At 42.0% G+C, this 21,012-nt stretch overlaps 2 protein-coding genes across 12 annotated transcripts in view; one reads left to right on the forward strand and one right to left on the reverse strand.

Annotated features, from left to right (window-relative positions):
* HELB (DNA helicase B) overlaps nucleotides 1–8,630 on the forward strand; it is a 30,109-nt gene extending 21,479 nt beyond the window's left edge. Inside the window, exons 12-13 of one of the 4 annotated variants that reach the window (XR_012510657.1) lie at nucleotides 2,394–2,613; nucleotides 2,728–2,862. Coding sequence is in view for 3 of the 4 variants with exons in the window: in XM_010970505.3 (XP_010968807.2) it covers nucleotides 2,728–3,222; nucleotides 8,242–8,346 (600 nt within the window). In the remaining variant the exon portion in view is untranslated. Of the gene's footprint in view, nucleotides 1–1,654; nucleotides 1,741–2,393; nucleotides 2,614–2,727; nucleotides 3,223–8,241 lie in introns of those variants that run through there. The other 3 variants (XM_045507010.2, XM_010970505.3, XM_045507011.2) reach the window with 3 other exon arrangements.
* Nucleotides 8,631–14,546: 5,916 nt separating this feature from the next.
* Nucleotides 14,547–21,012, reverse strand: part of GRIP1 (glutamate receptor interacting protein 1) — a 615,139-nt gene continuing 608,673 nt past the window's right edge. For all 8 annotated transcript variants that reach the window (XM_074375094.1, XM_074375092.1, XM_074375093.1 and 5 more), the window contains one exon: nucleotides 14,547–16,501. In XM_074375094.1, the coding sequence (XP_074231195.1) occupies nucleotides 16,274–16,501 (228 nt within the window). In that variant the 3' untranslated portion in view covers nucleotides 14,547–16,273. The remainder of the gene's footprint in view (nucleotides 16,502–21,012) is intronic.

Below are 21,012 nucleotides of genomic sequence, written 5' to 3' on the forward strand. Positions count from 1 at the left end.
TCAGATACTTGCCAATGTGAGGCTTCCATTTGGTGAGAAAGGGTAGTGACAGACGCAATCTAAAAAAATAAGTAAACTGTGTATCATGTTGGAAGGTGGAAGATGCTATGGAAGAGGGGTGGGGGTGAGTTGTAATTTTAAATAGGTGGTCAGTGTAGGCCCCACTGAGAAGGTGGTATCTGAGCAGAGACTGGAAGGAGGTAGTGAAGTTAAACCATATAAATATCTGGGAGAAGAGCGTAGTAGGTAGAGAGGATAGCCAGGGCCAGAGTTCTAAGGTGGGAGGCCATCTGGCAGGTTTGAGAAGCAGGAACAGCTAGGAGGCCAGGGTGGGAGAATGACAGGAAAGGAGGTCAGAGAAGTCATATGGGCCAGGCCGCCTCCTAGGGCCTTCTAGGACCGTGTTATCCAATATGGAAGCCAAATCTGGCCCTCCACCTGTTTTGGTAAAAAAAAAAAAAATTTTATTGCACCACAGTCACTCATTCATTTACAGATTGGTTAAGGCTGTGCCTGCGCTAAAAGGGCGGGTTGAGTGGTTGCCATGGAGACCATCTGGCCTGCAAAGCTGGAAGTACTGATTCTAGGTCCCTAAAATCCCGGACGGTATTAATGGTGTGTGTCTATTCATACAAGTTGTTGAATTTCAGAGCAAATTTAGGGAAGTAAATAAAACTTGCCTCCTTTAAGACGTTTGACAGTTCTTAATGATTTGAGGAAGATTTAAAGACATGAACAGATGATTTATAGCAGGTTGTTGAGGTAAAAGTAGGTGCCTGGGTCCCGCTTTCTGAGCACACCTTTGGCTGACAATTTAATTTTTAGCCTCCTTCATTCAGTGAGACACCTGATAAAGGACAGTGAGCAAGACAGTCCTGCCTTCACAGAGCTTCTAGTCCAGTCAGTGCAGCTAAGGAGGCAGATGGTGACATTCCAGTTGGCACAAATTCTGTGACACAGGAAGTACGTGGGGGGAGGGTATAGCTCTAGTGGTAGAGCGCATGCTTAGCATGCGTGAGGTCCTGGGTTCAATCCCCATTGCCTCCTCTAAGAATAAATAAATACTAAATAAACCTAATTACCTCCCCTCACCAAAAAATAAATAAATAAACTTAAAAAAATATGTGAATGTGTAGCTAATCCGGAAGTGGGTCAGATGGAGGCCACGTACTGGGGGGCACAGGCAGGACCATGAGGAAGTTCCTTGTGCTGGTGGAGCCTGGCCGTGGGAAGGGAGGCAGGAGGGAGGGGAACAGGACCAAGGCTGACTCTTGAAGGACTGTGTAAGAGTTGTACTAAGGAATTAGATGGGTTTTTGTTTTGTTTTGTTTTTTGAGAGCCTGGGAGCCATTAATGGGTTATAAGCAGAGTCTCATGTGACTGGATATGCGTTTTACAAATACCCCTGTGGCTGCTGTGAGGACAGCGTCTTGCAGTAAGTGTGGGTTCAGGGAGACCAGTGGTGCGGCTGTTACATTTTTCTCAGTGGTACGTAATTGATGATTAAGAACTCAGTTATCTAAGTTTAGGTAGACACTTCCGTGTTTAGGAAAACACAATATAAAGTCCAGGGTGAGGGGAAGTGGTGCTGTGTCTCTGGCAAATGTATTTAGCACTTCTATAATTATTATTTAAGTTCATTTCCAAAATTCAGGAGCTTTGGAAGGAAGTATTTATCCAGCTCTCATCGCCTGAACAGTTGGTTCAAACCCTCTGTGTCCAGGAAGGTGGACATACATGGTGTGTACAAGTTGATTATTTTCCTCGTGTGGATTTGTATTTTCTGCATGCCTCATCTTGTCATTTGTGTCCCCACAATTCTTCCTTCAGCAGGGGGACTGTAGGAGCATTGGGAGAGAGAATGATTCAAACCCCTTCTTAGTTTATATTGGCACTAAAAATATGGGGACTGAGAATAGCCCCAATTTGTTACTGTTTTCTCACAGTTACTTGGTGACACTGGGCATTTTTCTTGCCCATACAGCTCTTGGTTTGCTAAGCCCAAAAGACAAAGTTTCGTCATTCTTTTTTGTTTATCTTGATAAAGTAATAAATGGTTCAACATTGGGAAAAGATGGAACGTAGAAAAAAAAAATGATCCATAGGCTCTCCATTTGGCAACAGGCTGGTAAAGTTTTTGGTAGAATTTTCTTCTTGCTTCATGATTTGTTTTTGTGACACGTTTATGTTCATTTTGTATTTTTTGGATCAGAGTCATTCTATTTTGTGTTCCATGGTTGTGATCATTCTTTTATATATATGTATCAAGTTTTAAAAATGTTGTCATAATATTTTAAAAGCATCTTTGATGTTTGCAACACATAGAGATACTTGAGAAAGAGAAATATCTGTTTATTATTGGATATTTCATGTGTCCGTTTTTTGTTACATAGGTAACAGTGGGATAACACATTTACATGAAGCCTGCACATCCATTTCAAATTCTCTTATTAGGGAAGATTTAGCGTGCAGTCTAAAGTGTATTGCTGGGTTTGTACAAGCCAGTTGTGGATATGTGACACCACACTTAGCAGCATGATGAGACAACAGGAGTTCTGGGATAATGAATGAAACGGAACCTGTAAGATGGGTTCATACGGACACTCCGGCCAGGTAGAAGGCACTTGAGAGCCCTTGGGGGACTTGTCCTTCCTCCTTGTGTAAGCTGTCCGAAGACATGAACCCACTGTGCAATGTTAATCTCCCTCGTGCATTGTTCCCTCTCAGGGGTCCGAGGAGAAGACGGTGGTGTATGTGGTTGGGAAGGCGGGCCGCCAGCACTGGCAGCACGTGTACACGGCAGTGACCAGGGGCCGCTGCCGAGTGTACGTCATTGCAGAAGAGTCTCAGCTTCGGAGCGCAATTATGAGACACAGTGTTCCCAGAAAAACTCGTTTAAAGCATTTTTTGCAAAACGAGCTTTCCATGAGTGGTGCGTCTCCAGCAGATTTTGTATCCCCGCCAGAGAGCACTGGAGACAGCAGGAGACCCAGCACACAGCCGCCAGCACCCCCACTCCCTCCCAGCACGACTGCCGTGGTGACCAGTGACGTCCCCAGAAGCGGGGCCTCTGCGGCTGACGACAGGGTGTTGACCCCCACGGAAGGATGGAAATGCTCTTCACCCGATGAAGTGGATACAAAGGAGGATCCATCAAAACCGAGAGGGTCCAAAAGATCATGTTGCACGCATGACGCTGAGAGTCCAAACAAAATGCTTATGGTAGGACTGATGTGGGGGGTTACCGCAACGCTGCTGGCCTCAGTGTGCTTGTAAATGACTGTGTACTTTTGTTAATGACGCTCCGCAATGCTGTAGGACTTACAGTCAGATTTCCCTTCTCCTGTGCCCGGTTGATCTTATCTTGATCTTGGTTGATGCTCCTCATGCTGCTTGAGGCTGGCACCCTGGACCACCTGAGTGGGACCATTGAGGGTGGGGGGCGGTGTGCAGGAGAGACTTCTGAGTCCTTCTGCACCTTCTCTCCTCATCTTCCTCATCAGTCCCCTCTCTTTCCTAGGCCGTAGTCACGCTTTGTCCCCCCTGCTCCCCTGAAGCGGCTGGTCCCAGTCGTCATCTTGTCAACTTCAGAGGCCTTTTCTTAGGTCCTATTCTGGACTATTCCTCCTGACAGTTCATATTTTTGACTGCAGTTGTTGTTTCACTGTTTCCTTCCCTCGGTTTCAGTGTTACCTTGCCTACCACCTCCCCTGCCTCTCTGACTCCTGGGCGCCGGGCACTCAAAGCGAAGTGACAGTTCCCACTCTTGCACGGGTGGCCCACGAGACAGCCAGGCTCTGTAGGTAACTTGGTCTTTGACCGAATGCTCTTAACGCCGAACAGGAGGTAATGAACCACCCCCGACACCACCCCCATCTATGTATTTGTTCCTTAAAGTTGCCTTTCTGGAAACTTTCTGGAACCTTAGCCCAACATCTTACTCACTTTTTTGATTTCTCCGTTTCAAACTTCAGTCTCCCACTTAACACAGGTTTAAAATCTCGGAGTCACTTTAGATCACCTTGTTTTCACTCTTTATCTCTGGTTAGTTGCTGGGTTTATTGCAAAATGTCTCTCAGGGATTTCTTCCATCATGTTTAGTCTGTGCTGTTTTAGATACTTATCTTCTTGGATCATTGCTGACCTGGCTGCCTTCCCCTCCCTTGTTCCCATTCTGCTAATGCCCACTACACACTTATCAAATTCCCCCCCTCCCAATTGCCCAGCTCATTCCTTTGTTCACAAGCCTTCAGTGGCTCCCTAGTGCCTACAACATAAATTCCAGACGATCCAGCTTGGCATTTGAAACCTTTCTCCATTTAATTCCATCTTTCCCAGCATCATTTTATTTTCTACTATTCTTTTTTTGCTTTGCTCAGCCTATTCTGTTAATTCACTAAATTGAACCAAACTTATTCTCATCTCTTCCTTTTGATTTAAAGTTGCAACTTGACTAAGATGCCTTCTCTCTGCCTCCCCTCTTTCAGGATGCGAAAAGAAAATTTAGGTCCTTTGCTAGTCACTGATCTAAATATTAGAGGGAGAAAAACAGACGGGTCCTTGGCTTCATGGACATTACATTGTCCCAGTGGGTCATAGGCAGTAAATACCGGAGAAAATAGTTTGCAGATCAAGAAAAAGTGCAAAGAAAGTAAAGGTAATGAGGTAGGGATGGTGAGGAGGGGCAGGAGGTGCTGCTTGGCCACGGTGGTCAGGTCAGGCCTCAGTGAGGAGGTGATATGTGAGCTGAGCACTAAATGCTGCAAAGCAGCCACCAGGTGAGGCCCCGAGGAAGAGCACCCCTGCAGAGGGTGTGGGAGATGAAAGCCCGCAAAGGGCGTGACCTTGGTGGCTGAGGAAGGGGGACCAGTGTGCCTAATAAACGAGGAAGAGAGTACAGCTGATGATTTTAGAGGGCTAGGTAAAGCCACAGGGGCAGCTGGGATTTTATTCTACTTGCATCAGGAATCCATTTTGGGGGCTTTAAGCCAAGGTGTGTTATCATCTAATGTATGCTTAAAAACCAGCCCTCTGGCTGGTGTGGAGAGTGGCCTGTGGGAAGGGAGCTGAGAGCAGGAATCAGGGGATTGTCCCAGGGAAAGCAGTGAAAGAGCCTGGAGGGGGATGAGAGGTGGCTGGATGCTTGACGTGGTTGGAGAGGGAGCCTCTACGACTTGCCGATTGGGCGTAGGGGGTAAAACAGTGTAATCCAGGGCGATTCCCTGCTTTCTGGCTGAAGCAAGTCGGTGAACTGCAGTGCCATTTCTTGAGATGGGAAAGATGTGAGGGTTTGGGGAAGCAGAGGGTTCTCTTCTGGCATGTTATGTTTACCAGTTATGTTACAAGTCAGTGGCTGGTAGAGGTGTTTAGGGTCTCAGCGTAGGTTAGGATGGGAAGTGTCCAATTAGGAGTCAGTAGCTTATAGTGGTAATTAAAGGACTAGCTGGGTTAATTTCCAGAGACACCACAGATAGAGGAAGGGGCCTTAAGACAGTTCTGGGGGTACTCCCAACTTCTAGCGGTCTGGCAGAGGAGGAGGAACTGGCAAAGGAGACTGAAAAGAAGTATGAGTGAAAGAGGAGGGAGACTGAGGTGGTGGGGAGGGGACAAAAGCCAGCTTAGAGTGGACTGGTCAGAGAATCAGAGGTGAGAGTGGAGGAAGCAGTAGAGGCAGAATTCTTGAAGAAGGTTGCTGTGAAAAAGAAGCAGAGAGAGGGGGTTGTATCAGGTTGGCGCACTTGGGTCAAGGAAGGAATTTTCAATCGATTGATTTTGGATGGGTACATTAAAGCATCCTGGGGTATTGCTCCAATGGAGAATGATCCAATGGAAAACAAGAAATTTGTGATTCAGAGAGGGGATGATTGCAGGAATGGAGTCCTGAAGTGGGTGAGTTGGAGAAAATCAAGGGCATAGGTAGAGGTTTCCCTTAGGTAGGATTGGGGACAGGGGACCCATCTTCCACTATAACCAGAAGGAAAGGGGTGCGGTATGTTGGGTTTAATGGCAGGAAGATGAAATAGTTCTCAGCTGATTGCCTCCTCCCATCCTGTGTGGGGAAGGTGATAAAAGTGGACCTAGCAGAAAACAGTTTTTCCTTTTTTTCTTTTTCAAAGTAGGAGGATCACTGCTGATGCTAAGTCTCATTCTGTGCTCCAGATCAACTCTTTGATATGGACTTCCCATCTCAGCAAAACATCTTTTTTGGAAATTAATTACGTTACCTCTTGCAAAGATCCTGGGATAGACAAGGCTTTTGACCTGGAGCAGAAAAGATAGGCGATTCCAAGGAGAGTTTTTCTAAAAGTTTCTTGCTCTCTATTTCTTAGCACCAGCATGGGATGGGGGAAGGATGGTTTATATGATGGTACAAAGACAAACTGGCAGCGCTGTTCACCTTCAGTTTTGAGCTGGCCATAGCTTTGAAGCTCTGGTGGAGACCAGCGACACAGACTGTCTGTGAACACAGAGAGATGATGGGGCTGCGCGCGCTCGCCGATACCGCTGCATAATGGCAGCGGCACAAGCAAAGTCCTCTAACTGAAGGGGGTGGTTTGCCAAAAGCATGTGGCATTTACAAGAATCCCTAGAAATGAGGAAACTAGAATTCAGAGCTTTGGGACTGATAAGTTAAGAATTTCTGGGTTTCTGTAATTCTACACATTCAGGTGCACTGAGATACGTCATTTGTAAGAGACCACAGCCAGTGGCAGGGGCTGCCCATGTGCCCGTCCTCCACATTCACATTGCTGCCCGAGAGCAAATCTGCATTTAAAGTCTACAGGCACCAGCAACCGAAATGATGGAGCGCCTCCCTTCTAGATGAGAGCTTTTGCCTTTCTATCAGTTAATAGCTTTGGGTTTTGAGAAAAAGTCCTAAAAGAAAATGCTGACCTGATTTTTTTTTTTCCCCTAGCCTCCCAGCACCAAGAAAAGGGGGAGGGGCGAGGGAGGGAGAATAAAAATGACCTTTAAATAAAAACGTGTGTAAAGTATTGCTAAAATTTATCATATATAAAGCAGTGATTTCCAAAAGTTTTGAAAGAAACTGACATTTTCACTTGAAAAACAAAAAACAAAAAAACTAGAAAGGACATAATCACATGGTCCCTGAATAAAGAGAGTCCTTATTATTACTCAGGGTTCCCTAGAGAAACAGAACCAGTAGGATGTGCCTCTGTCTGTATGTCTGTCTGTCTATTTATCTATCTAGTCTGTTTAATCTATCTGATCTACCAATCTGGATTTATTTTAACGAGTTGGTTCATGCCTTCTGAGGGCTGGTGATAGTGGAGTCCAGAGTCTGCACACAGGCTGGCAGATAGGAGACCCAGAGAAGAGTTGATGTTGCATTTCAAGTCTGGAAGGTGGTGCTGGCAGAATTCCTTCTTTCTAGGGGGGAGGCCAAACTTTTTTCTGTTAAAGCTTTCAGTTGATTGGATGAAGCCCATCTGTGTTATGGAGGGTAATCCACTCTACTCATAGTCTGATTTAAATGTTAAAATCTCATCTAAAAAATACCTTCACAGAAACATCTGGACAGTATTTGATCAAATATTGGGGTACTGTGGCTTAGCCAAGTTGACACATAAAATTAACCATCCCAGTCCTCTGTAAATGGAACAGATTTAGCATGGAGAAGGACTAATTGAATTGTGCTTATTTTTCTCTTTACCTGTGGTGGTTAATCTTCCTCGTGACTGTACTGGTCCACTGGCTTGTGCTTGGCAATCACTAATGGTACCAGGAGTACACTTGTGGACTTGCGGTGTTTTGTCTTAACCACACCCGTAGTTGATGTTGTGGACATGCAGTCCAGGCAGTCGGTTATATACGGCTTTATGCTTAGAAGGAATCTACGCTTGTTTTAATGTTCTGTGGTTGCCATCTTGAAACTCAGTTTTTGAACAAGGGGCCCACATTTTAATTTTGCAGTGGGCTGCCAGATTATGTAGTGGACCCTGACCATGCCCTTAGAAATGAGCTGTATGTACTCATTCAGCAAGTAGTCACTTCTACATGCCAGTCGCAGAGCTAGGTACTGGGGTTACTACAATGAACAAAAGCAGACGTGATTCTGCAAGGATGACATATGATTGCTCTGGTCTGCTCAAGACTTCCAAGGGGTGGGGAAAATGTATGATGTCTTCTGAGAAGCAGTCAGAGGGAATAGGAGAACACAGGGTAGAATGACTACATTTTAAAAAAAAATTAACTTTATTTTTATTGTTATTCCAACAGGTGGAAGAATCATCTCCACAAGTGTCTTCTAAATTTCAGAATTTGAGACTAAATAATTTAACCCCCAGGCAACTTTTCAAACCTACAAATAATCAAGAAAGTTAATTTTATTTCAGACTGCTCAAAATAATTGTTTTTTTCCATTCAACACAAAATGAACATCATGGCTTCAAAGGATCAAGAGAAAAGAGGATGTCTTTTAACTGGAGTTTTAAGGCGTTTGTGTTAGCAGGTGTTTTCAATTAATTTCATCAAAACCGTAATTTCAACATCTGTCATCATGAGAACTGGTAACACTGGTCATATGTATGAGGGAAAAATGTTATATATTTTTAAAACTCTGTACTTTATAAAGTGTTTTATTTTTAAAATAATGCCTTACTAACTTCCATCATTGTCGGTGATCTTTGCTAATGCGTTGAAGCAATGGTAAAGATAAAATCTAATTGTTTCTCAAATTGACACACATTCTAGGACATTGTGTCTTCTGCAAAGCGGCATCTCACAAGGCTGCCACTTGCTCTGTCACTGCTGCCTGAGCCCACTGCACGTGGTACGTTTTCTTGGAAATTCCTTCTGAGCTGGAAGCACACTGTGTTTTGTTTTTGTTTTCTTAATTTGAGATATTCCTGGCATTACTGTTGTGTAAGTGTACGATGTGCATCCTGTTGATGCAGTACTGCTGTACTGCAGTGTAATTACCACGGTGGCCTTAGCTGGTGTCTGTCAGGTCGCGTAATCATCATTTCTTCTGAGAGTGCCTTGTTTTGAAGATATTCCACTTTGGGATTTTTTTTTTTCTCTCACAGTGATTTGATTTTTTTTTTTTTGAGTTTTATTTATTATTAAATGGTAAAAAGAAAACAATCAGGAAAAATTTACCTGTTATCCCAATGTTTTAAAAATAGCCTTAGCGAGATATGATTCACATACAACTCACCCACTTACACAACTGCGTGCCTTTTAGTAAGTTCAGAGTTGTGCAGCCAACACAATTGATTTTAGGACATTTTTATCATCCCCCAAAGAAATCCTTTACCTCCTCACTCTAATCCCGTTATCCCCTCCAGCCCAGAACTGCTGACCTGCTTTGTCTCTGTTGATTTGCCTCTTCCAGACATTTCATGTAAGTGGGTTCATACAATATATGATCCCTTGTTACTGACTGCTTTGATGTCACATGTTTTCAGACTTCATGCTGAAACTTACATAAAGCAGTGTTGCATGTTAACAGTGCTTCATCTTTTTTTTTCTAAGATTAAAAAAATATATATGTACAAAGAGCTAGCACTATTTCTTTTACTGGGTAGATGTCTTGGATAATCCAGTCAAGGAGGATCGCTCCGTCCAACTTGATGAAGCCATATACCTCATGTACTGATGGAAAACTGGCGGCATATGTTGAGGTTGTTTTTCCAAATCAGGCCATGCTGGTTTGGGCTGATGCAATGAGATCAGGAGCCTTGGCTGAATTTTTGCAGGTGGCTCCAGTGTTGCTGCTGGTGGTCCACGTTACTTTCAGTAGCACAGTGAGGCGGAAGGCCTCCGTCTCCTTTTATTACCAGATATTCCATTGTATGGATATACTGCATTGAATTCATCCATTCATCAGTTGATGGACATTTGGGTGGTTTCCACGTTTTGGCTATCACAACTAATGCTTCTGTGAACATGTGTGTGCAAGCTTTTGTGTGGGTGTATATTTTCACTTCTTTCAGGTGTGTACCTGGGAGTGGAATTGCTGGGTCATATGGTAACTATATTTAATATTTTGAGGAACTGCCAAACTGTTTTCCAAAGCAGCTGTACCATTTTACATTTACACCTGCAAGGTGTGAGGGTTCTAGTTTCTCCTTTCTCTCCAGCATTTGTTATTGTCTGACTTTAATTGGAGCCATGCTAGTGGGTATGCAGTGACATATCGTTACGGTTTTGATTTGCATTTTCTCTCTTGGCTGATGATGTTGATCATCTTTTCATGTGTTTATTAGCCATTTGTATGTCTTCTTCAGAGAAATGTTTATTCAGATGATTTGTCCACTTAAAAATTGGACATGATATTTTTTTATTGTGGAGCATGTATTCTTATATATTCTACAGACACACAAATCTCTTATTAGAAACATTATTTGCAAAATTTTTCCCATTTTGTAGATTTTATTTTCACTTTCTTTGTGGTGTCTTTTGAAGCACAAGTTTTTAATTGTGATAATGCCCAAAGTATGTATTTTTGTAGTTAAGGTTGCTTCTATTTTTGGTGCTGTATCTTGGAAACCATTGCTTATCCAAAGTCATGAAGACTTACTCCTATTTTTTCTTCTGAGAGTTTGATAGTTCTAGGTCTTACATTTAGCTCTTTGATTCATTTATTTTTATTTTTTTATTTTTTATTTATTTTTTTAGAGGTGGTACTGGGGATTGAACCCAGGACCTTGTGCTAAGCACATGCTGTACCACTTGAGTTATACCCTCCCCACTCTTTGATTCATTTTGAGTTAATTTTTTTATGTGGTGAGGTAGTCGCCCAGCTCTGTTCTTTTGCATGTGGATATCCAGTTGTTCCAGTTCCATTTCTTGAAGAGACTATTCTTTCCCCATTGAATTGTCTTAGCATCCTTTTCAAAAAATCAGTTATAAATGTGAGGGTTTATTTCTGGATTCTCCCATCTGTTCCATTGGTCCATACATCTATCCTTATGCCAGTGCCATGGGTCTTCATGAGCTTTGCAGGTTTAAAATCAAGAAATGTGAGTCCTTCAATTTATTTTTCTCTTTCAGGATTTCTTGGCTCTTCTGGGTCCCTTGCATTTCCATATAAATTTTAGGATCAGCTTGTCAATTTTGACAGGAGCCAGCTGGGATTTTGATGATGTTTGTGTTGAATCTGCATATCTGGGGAGAGCAATATTAACTTCCATAAACATGGATGTCTTTCTGTTTATGTCTTCTCTTATTTCTTTCAACAGTGCTTTGTAGCTTCAGAATATGTTTCATACTTTTTAAAAGTTGTAGTACAGTTGATTTACCAATACTGTGTTAGTTTCAGGTGTACTGCAAAGTGATTCAGTTGTATGTATGTATATATGTGTGTGTATATATATTCTTTTTCAGGTTCTTTTCCATTATAAGTTATTACAAGATACTGAATATAATTCCTTGTGCTATTACAGTAGGTCCTCGTTGTTTGTCTATTTTATATATAGTCGTATGTATATGTTAATCCCCAAATCCTAATTTATTCCCCTCCCTTTCCCCTTTGGTAACCATAACTTTGTTTTCTATATCTGAGTCTATTTCTGGTTTGTAAGTTCATTTGTACCATTTTTTAAGATTCCACTTATAAGTGATATATTTTTACTTCACTTAATAATCTCTAGGTCCATCCATATTGATGCAGATGGCATTATTTCATTCTTTTTTTTATGGCTGAGTAATATTCGTGTGTGTGTGTGTGTGTGTGTGTGTGTAAATGTGTGTAAGTAAACTGCATTTTCTTTATCCAGTAATCTGATGATGGACATTTAGATTATTTCCATGTCTTGGTTATTGTAAATAGTGCTGCTATGAACATTGAGGTGCATTTTATCTTTTTGAATTAGAGTTCCCTCTGGATATGTGCCCAAGAGTGGGATTGCTGGATCATATAGTAAGTCTATTTTTCATTTTTTAAGGAACCTCCATACTGTTCTGCATAGTGACTGTACCAGTTTACATTCCCACCAACAGTATAGGAGGGTTCCCTTTTCTCCACACCCTCTCCAGCGTTTATTGTTATTTGTAGACTTTTTGATGATGGCCATTTTGACTGGTGTGAGGTGATACCTCATTGTAGTTTTGATTTGCATTTCTCTAACAATTAGCGATGTTGAGCATCTTTTCACGTGCCAATTGGTCCTCTGTATGTCTTTGGAGAAATGTCTGTTTAGGTTTTCTGCCCATTTTTTGACTGTGTCATCTGTTTTGTTTGTTTGTTATTGAGTTGTAAGGGCTCTTTATGTATTCTAGAAATGAATCCCTTGTTGGTTGTATGGTTTACAAATATTTTCTCCCAGATTGTCTTTTTGTTTTGTTTATGGTTTCCTTTGCTTTGCAAAAGCTTTTAAATTTAATTAGGTCCCATTTGTTTTTGCTTTTGTTTCCATTACTCTAGGAGATGGATCCAAAAAAGTATTTCTGCGATTTATGTCAAAGAATGTTCTGCCTGTTTTCCTCTAGGCGTTCTATAGTACTTGGTTTTACATTTAGGTCTTTAATCCATTTTGAGTTTACTTTTGTATATGGTGTTAGAGAATGTTCTAATTTATTTCTTTTACATGCAGCTCTCATTTTCCCAGCACCACTCATTGAAGAGACTGTCTTTTCTCCACTGTATATTCTTGCCTCCGTTGTTGTAGATTAATTGACCATAAGTGCGTGGGTTTATTTCTGGGCTCTCTATCCTGTTCCATTAATCTGTGTGTCTGTTTTTGTGCCAGTCCTATACTGTTTTGGAAACTGTAGCTTTGTAGCATGGTTTGAAATCAGGAGGCATGATACCTCCAGCTCCATTCTTCTTTCTCAAGGTTGTTTTGGCTGTTCAGGGTCTTTTGTGTTTCCATACAAAAATCTCAAATTTTTGTTGTAGTTCTGTGAAAAATGCCATTGGTAATTTGATATGGATTGCGTTCAATCTGTAGGTTGCCTTGGGTAGTATGGTCATTTTAACAGTGTTGATTCTTTCAGCCCCAAGAACACAGTATGTTTTTCCATAAGTTTGTGTCATCTTCAGTTTCTTTATCAGCATCTTACAGTTTTTGGTGTACGGGTCTTTTACCCCCTTAGGTAAGTTTATTTCTAGGTATTTTATTGTTTTTGATGATGGTAAATGGGATTGTTTCCTTAATTTCTCTGATAGTTCATTGTTAGTGTACAGAAATATAATGGATTTCTGTATATTAATTTTGTATCCTGCAACTTTAGTAAATTCAGGAGCCTACAGGTTGTTGGGTGGGGCCAGGTCTTGGCACTAATGATGCAGTATGTCAGCTGTGAGGAGTGTTCCTGCAATTAAATGTTCCCCCATATGTCTGCCACCAGTGCCTGTGTCCCCAGGTAAGCCACAGCTACCCCCACCCGCCACCCCTCCCAGAGTCTCCAAGACCAGCAGGTAGGTCTGGCCCACGCTTCTATTAAATTACTGCTTTTTCTTCGGGTCCTGATGTGCATGAGTTTTTGTGTGTGCCCCTGAAGAGTGAAGTCTGTTTCCTCCAGTCCTGTGGGACTTCTGCAATAAAGCCTCACTGGCCTTCAAAGCCAGTACCTGGGGGCTCGTCTTCCTGGTTCTGGGTCCCAAGGCTGAGGGACCTGGCGTGGGGCTCAGAACTCTCACTGCTGTGGAAGAGCCTCTGCACTATAATTATTCTCCAGTTTGTGGGTTGCCCACCCGGGTGTATGGGATTTGATTATATCGTGAGTCTGCCCCTCCTACAGGTCTTGTGATTCCTTCTTTATGTCTTTAGTTGTAGAAAATCTTTTCTCATAGGTTCCAGTCTTGTTCATTGATGGCTGTGCAGATAGTTATGATTTCGGTGTGCTTGTGAGAGGAGGTTAGCTCAGGGTCTTTCTACTCCACCACCTTCCAAACCTACTCGGTACTTTTATTAAATTTATTCCTAAAGATTTTACTTCTGATCCTATGAGAATATAATTATTTTTGGTTCATTGATATAGAATAGAAATACAGTTGGTTTTGGTATATTAATCTTGTATCTTACGACCTTGCTAAACTCATTTACTAGTTTCAATAGGTTTTTTAGTGGATTCCTTAAGATTGTATGTATACAAGATTATGTCATCTGCAAATAGTTTACTTCTGCCTCTCCAGTCTAGATGCCTTTTGTTTCATTCTCTTGTCACACTTCCCTGGCTAGACCCTCTAGTACACTGTTAAACAGAAGTGGCAAGAATGGACATCCTGTCTTGTTCCTGTGAATTTGCAAGGCCATTTTAAAAATAAAAATGTTGGGACCATAGGTGTAGTTTTACAGATAGCATGATTAAAATTTCTACATGTTAACAGTTTATGATGTTACAGAGTACATATAATGTTCTGAAGGCAGATGTGATCCTTGCGTTCAGATCAAGCTTTGTCACCTGAAGTAAATGTACATTAGTCTTGGAGGTGTTCTGTTTGCAGGCTGTTCTGGCACTTTGCATGTGTCACATCTGGCCTCGTGACAGTCGTGGAGTGTAGATACGACCTTCAGTACTTCAGGTGAGGAAACTGACTCACAGTAAGTACATTTCATACTGCCAGTGTGAGTACCAGCGCTGGAATTCAAATCCAGATCCAATTTCAAAACCGGTGTTCTTCCTACTTTCATGTTGCTTTTCAAGTTTATAGAGAAACTTTCACCCTTTGAAAAATTATGTAACCATAAGTATTGTGTACAGCTCAGTCCAGAAACACACACACAAAACCTGTCTTTTTTTTTTTTTTTTTTTTTGGCTTTTTATAATCACTGTTTATTCCATTTGGTAGAGGGTTTTTTTTTCCATACAAATATTTGCAACAATTTTGAATTCCCCAAAACCATACATAGACGATAAATACCATGCTATTAAAGTATTAAATTTGTACAAAAATACTTTACAGTTTAATACTTGTTTGTTACAAATAAAAATACATATTTAAGTGACTCATGACCTTTTTTATCTTAACATGATTCTGCTTTATACTTTCTTGCCCTGGCGGTTCTGAGATATGATTGAAATAATATATTCCTTTGCACAAAAAAGAAAGGTGAACTTTTTCCTTAAACAAAGGACACAGTGTTCAAATGCTTTTACCTAAGCGGTTGTTTGAATTATTAACCAAAATAAATGTTTGGAAAATAATTGTTTCAATATGGAGATTCTACAGTCAATATACAGATCTATTTTTTTATATTCACCAAATAACAGTTATTAGTGTAACTATTCAAAATATCTGAACAAATGAAAACAGTTGCTGACAAACAGTAAAAGCAACTGTCACAATTTATTGCTTTGAGGGATGGTAATAATTGGCAATGCATTTTGTGAAAAATGTATTTACAATTTCAGTAAGTGGCATGGCTCAGAACAAAAGATAGTCCAGTGTCATTACTTTTAAGTACATGTGCTGTACACCCGTCAGTGTAACCAGTTTTCCAAACATGTCAAGCAGTATGAGTTTGATTTGCCTCCCATTAAGAGAAACCTCATGTTTATAGACTCTTCATTCTCTGTCAGATTCTTAGTTTTCAATTTTAAAAATAAGATAATATAACTAATTCTGTGTTACTAAACACCCTAATTCATTATCAGATTTTTTTTTTAGCTATGAAAAGTGTGTCCTTAAAAAAGAAAAACAGGTCACAAGACATATCCTGTTTGATAATTCGTTGCATAGGGAAGTAGCATACATCTTAGTTAAAATCATTCCTATACTTGGGCAAACATTTACCACCACCTATTATGGTCTCCTACGTGCATCGTTGCTGAAACATGGTAAGATAACTCAGTGTTATGCCTGTTCCCCTCCCATAGCAGCAGCCTCAGCAGTTCACCAGCCTAGATCCCCTGGTAGAGCCAGCTTCATGAACAGCCTTGTTGGTTAAGTTCTTACATTGACTTCGTAGTAAGAAACTGATTTCAAAGTGATTTAAGGAAATTACCATAGAGAATACTTTCAAAGAGACACTTCTCTTTTTAAAAAGGAACAGGAAGATGAACTTGTAAAAAAAAAAAATTTCCTCCAATGTTGTGGAGAGGGGTGACCTGCCTGTTTTTCTTGTTCTCTACCCCTTGGGCTTGGCAGGGAATGGCCTGTCATAGACCATAGTGATCACCAACAGAGAAACCGCTTCAACTTGAAAAGGGACGTGAACATGAGCCATGAGAGATTTAAAAGACCCCTGTGCTTGCAGTTAATGCTGTGTGATTATCTGTGCTTCAAACGTCACAGAAATCTTAAAGGGATTTTTTTTTAGCACCATGTAGATAGTCTTGTCCCGCTTTAAAAAAAGCGTTGCTATAATGTATTAGTGGGCTCTCGTATCTCCAAATTACCACCATGACTAGGCTGTTGGAAGAAAGCACTGTTCTGTTCCCCCCATTCTCCTCCAGGCAGAGTCTGCTCTATGGACTTCTGTGGAGCCAGTGGGTTCCTACTGATTACCAGGTCCAGCTTGTTACCGGATTCTGCTATGAGCGGCACGACGAGGCAGCAGTCGAAGTCTCTCGTTCGGACATGATTCACCTTAAAGGTAAAGAAGCGCCGTTTTGAATGATTGTTACAGACATAAGGTAATTCCCCAAACCCAGAGTAACATCTCAGACATGACGGGTTGCTTAGAGTCTTGAAAGTATGTAAACGAGCAGCCTGTAAAGAGAGGCCTGTCCTTGCCGTGGCCACATTAGAACGTGGGTGTCAGCTGGCTGACTCTGCTACTAAACCGTGAGGCCCTTGAAAGCAGGGAACAGGGACACATCCCAACATCCCCACGCCGAGCAGACCGCCTCTCTCGCGGCAGGTGCTCCAAGTGCCGAGCAGTCCCTCCAGCTTACAGATGAGGAAAGGGAGGCACAGAGGCTCACCTTGGATCAGCTGCAGGAAAGCGGGCCAGCCAGGATGTGACCTCAGGCGGTCTGGCTGACCCCACAGCCCGTGCTCTTGACCACGATCCTCAACTGCTGCTCACTCGTCGGCCCACCCCCTCCTTCAGCTTGCACCTGCGCCCTTCTTTTACTTCTCCTTATTCTTCACCAACAAGTTTTTAAAAACCATCTACATGCTGCTTCCAGTCCTTGACTTTCTGCTGTTTCCTGCATCTTCTCATGTCTGGGACCTGACCCTTAGGCTATGCAAATGGCCCCAAGTGTCCAAGACAGGAAGGGTGTCTCAAGTTCTCTCCCCTTTGGCCTTCGGCCACTCTTGACGCCTCCTCACCCTTAAACCTTCCTTGGCTCTTATGACGCCACTTTGTTTGACCCTCTGACCATTTTAGCTGCTCGCTTTCAGTCCTTTCCCGCCTTGACCTCTTCGTATCCTTTCAATTTTGTTTATCTTAGAATTCTATTTTTAGTTCTCTTCTTTTTATTTTTTTAAACTATAAATCCACCATAGGCAACTTTATCCAAACCCATGCCTGCAGGATCCCAAGTCTTTAGCTCTGGCTCTAACCTCTCTCCTGAGCGACAGATGCAAACTGCCTCGCAGACTGCTCCAGCAGGATGCGCCGAAGGCATTAAAGACTCTGCTCTGGTGCAGGTGTCTTACCTTCCCTCTCTGTTCTCCTTCCTGTGAGCTTCCCCTTCTTCACCCTTCCCTAGTCACCTATGAGATTATTGTATTACCATTCTGCATTACAAAGTGTGTCATCCTGCTTAAGAAATTAATATACCTCCAGAAAAAAGGTCGAAGAGCTTTATCTTTGCCCTCAAGACCCTTCACAATCTAGGTCCAGTCTACTTTTTTAAGCCTCATCTTCCAGGAAAGTAGGTATAGCTCCAATTTATAGAAAAAGAGGACACTTAGGTCAACTTTTGCATAGTTACTTATTAAGCAAAAATTAGAGTATCTCTGGAAAATAAAAGTGTCCCATACTCTTAGGACAAGATTAACTGTTCAACTGCCATGATAAAAAGGATCGCCAGAATTGGTTTTAAAACTAACGGATCAATGACAGCTTGCTTTGGTGAACACATGTCTAAAAGCCAACCAAGCAGTGTGGCCTCCTGCTTTGAAAGTTAGTTGTTTGGGGACAGAGTCATTCTGGTTGAACACACTTTTCCAGACTTGATGTCAACCCTCTTCTCTTCCTGCTAAATGCTCCTAAAACTGCACAGGAGAGAGGAATTTGCTTTGCCCAATGAAACTATACCTGACCACAATGGGACTCCATGAAGTAAACAAGGGTCAGCTTTTGGGTTTTAGATACAGTGTGAGATACTGAGATATAAAACCCTGTGTAATGGGAAATGGGGGAATTAAGTGCTAGCCCTGTTCTCGAGCAGTTTATAACTTGCTGGAGGATATATACAGGGAAACAGGAAGTTTCAGTAACTGGTGAATTCTACCAAAGGTGGGCCTCTAATCTAGTCTTGAGGCAAAGGAGGCTGGGTGGGCACTGTTGGGCCCACTGACAGCCTTCAAGTCCCATTCCTGGGCTCTCAGATGTCTGCCTGCTTTCCCTCAACAGAAAGTACATTCTTTACTGGATATGTTCCCCTAACAAATTAATAACCCTAGGTAATGCCTCATCTCACAATAGCTCTGGCAGGCTTGTTTCAGTCCACCTCATCAGTCATGAACCCCACCGCCCTTCGCGGACCCTAAACCTCTTATCTCGCCTGCAACCAGAGACTTGTGAATGAAAAATACTGCAAACCCTATCAGTAAACAAAGAATACTGAAACCATCAAGTCGTCAGTGGCTGCAACCCCCACCCCCCCAGTGAAGACGAGTCTGCAGCCCAGCCTCTACAGCCACTCACAGTGGTGCCCTCTGAGGGGACTCAGAATAAGAAAGGACAGGATGCGGCCCTAGATAGCGAGGTGCTTGTCAAAGGAATGAATTCAATGAGCCCAAATGTTTGCTTCCTCCCAGACATAGAAGAGTGCTAAAGTCTTTAACTTGAGATGCCTGGTTTAATTTCCACTGACCTTTGTTGTAAAGCTCCTGTATATCCTGGCTCCTCCCCTACCTCTTCGCAGCAGTCCCTCAGAGTGATCTGGGAGGCTGTCATCCCAGGCTCAAAGCGGTTCCAGTCTTCAGAAATATCCACTGAATAAAACGTAACTCTCAACTTATAGGCCGTGCATTTATGTCAGTTGACAGTTTTGGCGACCACTATGAAGGGACCCAGAGCAGACTTCTCTCCTTCACCTGAATTCGACAAGGATCCGGAGCCTCGGTACCAGCAGAGGCCTCTTGGGCCCACCTGACACCTCGGAGAGTCCAGAGGAATTTGGGTGAGTCTCTCCTGGTTCTAGGACCTGTTACTGGTTGGTGATCCTGAGTTTCATTCTGTGGTGTTACACTCCTCTCTGGGGGAGTACGTTATCCTTGAAACTTTCAGTTTCAAGAAGAGGTACCTGGGTTACCCTCAGCGAAAGCCACTGGGAAGAGTTTTGCTCAGTTTAGACACAGGGCGGGTTATCCTCAGTAAAAGCTACTGGGAAGATTTCACTCAGTTGAGACACTGGTTTTATCCTCAGTTGAAAGACTGGGAAGACTGTTCAGTTAAGAGAACACTGAGTAGGCTTGGACTGGGTAATTAGGGGGAGAACTGATCTGTCATTTTTCCTTGAGTTGGCTACCTTAATAGAGTTTGTCAGAATAAACTGAAATCTCACGAGAGCCATTCGGCTCCCTCCTCCTGGCCAGCACCGGCTTTCTCGGGTGACTGAGAAACACGGAGGCAGAGATCTCATGCCGTGCAGCGTCCCTGTAGGGAAAGCCACTAGCAATTTTATTCTGACAAACTGACCTTAAATGGGGACTAGATCTTTCAAAACAAGACAAGGGAACGACAGACTGCCAGCCTCCAACTAACACCCCGGCCAGGTTTATGTACGTACAAAACTTTAATTGAGAATTAAAGAAAATCCCACCCTGAAAATAACTGAGCCAGGGCTGCTTTATTGCTTAGGGAACTTGGATTTCTCCTCCTGTGTTCTTGAAACATAAATGTTGTATCTTTCTTGGGCACTTTATGTGTTTGTGTTTATGCAGGTGTTTAAAAACCTTGGTCTTTGCCATCCAAAAGGTAGAAGTAACTAACACGCACGCACACAATTTTTTTTTAATAAGAAAAAATAATAAGGGACTTATCCCAAATGGGTTAAGTATTTTTCAGATGGTTATTTAAAATGGGATAAATGAAATGGACATTTATGGATTAAACAAGTCAGCTCTATTTACCTAAGTTTAAAATATATATATTTATAGGGCTGGAAAAAAACCCCAGATACTTGATCAACTATTAGGGAAATAAGTAGACCAATTAATCAAATTTAAAGACTGACAAGGGCCTAAGTCCTTTGGCGCAAACTCATCTGGGGATCCCAGAGAATTTTTATATAAAATTAGATAAAATGGACAAGAGATAAAAAAGGCTTCTAGGACTCCTAAAAACAAGACTTACTGATTAAGCCTAATGAAAATATTAAAGGTATGCATTGATAATATTGAGATAAAAGTTTTTAAAAATTGGTATATTTAAGTGGACTTTATATAAGCCTCTTTTGCTTAATTATGTTGTGGGATAGACATGGTTCAGTGGGGACTGCTTCCCCTGCTTGGTATTGTAAGACTGGGTACATAAATCTGCCCCTCAGGAAACATGAATTAAACGTACTAGAGGAAACCAGTAGTTACCTGAGCCAGACAATATAAAGTAAAACTAAAAACTAATGTCCAGGGGCTAATAAAAATAGTAATAGAGATTTACCCTGGGTTTAACTTGGAACTGAAGGAAGAGAGACCTTATTAAATGCCTTATTAAGCAAGCCTTTGAAGACATGATAAAGTAAACCTTGAAGTTTTAAAACATGGAACTCTTTGTTTGGAGGTCTTCTCACTGACACTGGGAAACTAATTTAGGAGGGGAAATTGCCCCTGGACCTGGGTGACAGACCAGTTCTTGGGGGAACTGGAAGCAACTGTCTTTGTCTTGCAGATCAGATCTGTAAATACGACAAACAGTGACCTGAGACAGAGCCTAATTAGCTCAATGAGGTAAAGCTTAAGGCCAGGGACATTTTTGG

Source organism: Camelus bactrianus, chromosome 12, assembly GCF_048773025.1.
Source record: "Camelus bactrianus isolate YW-2024 breed Bactrian camel chromosome 12, ASM4877302v1, whole genome shotgun sequence".
In the NCBI taxonomy this organism is placed as follows: Eukaryota; Metazoa; Chordata; class Mammalia; order Artiodactyla; family Camelidae; genus Camelus; species Camelus bactrianus.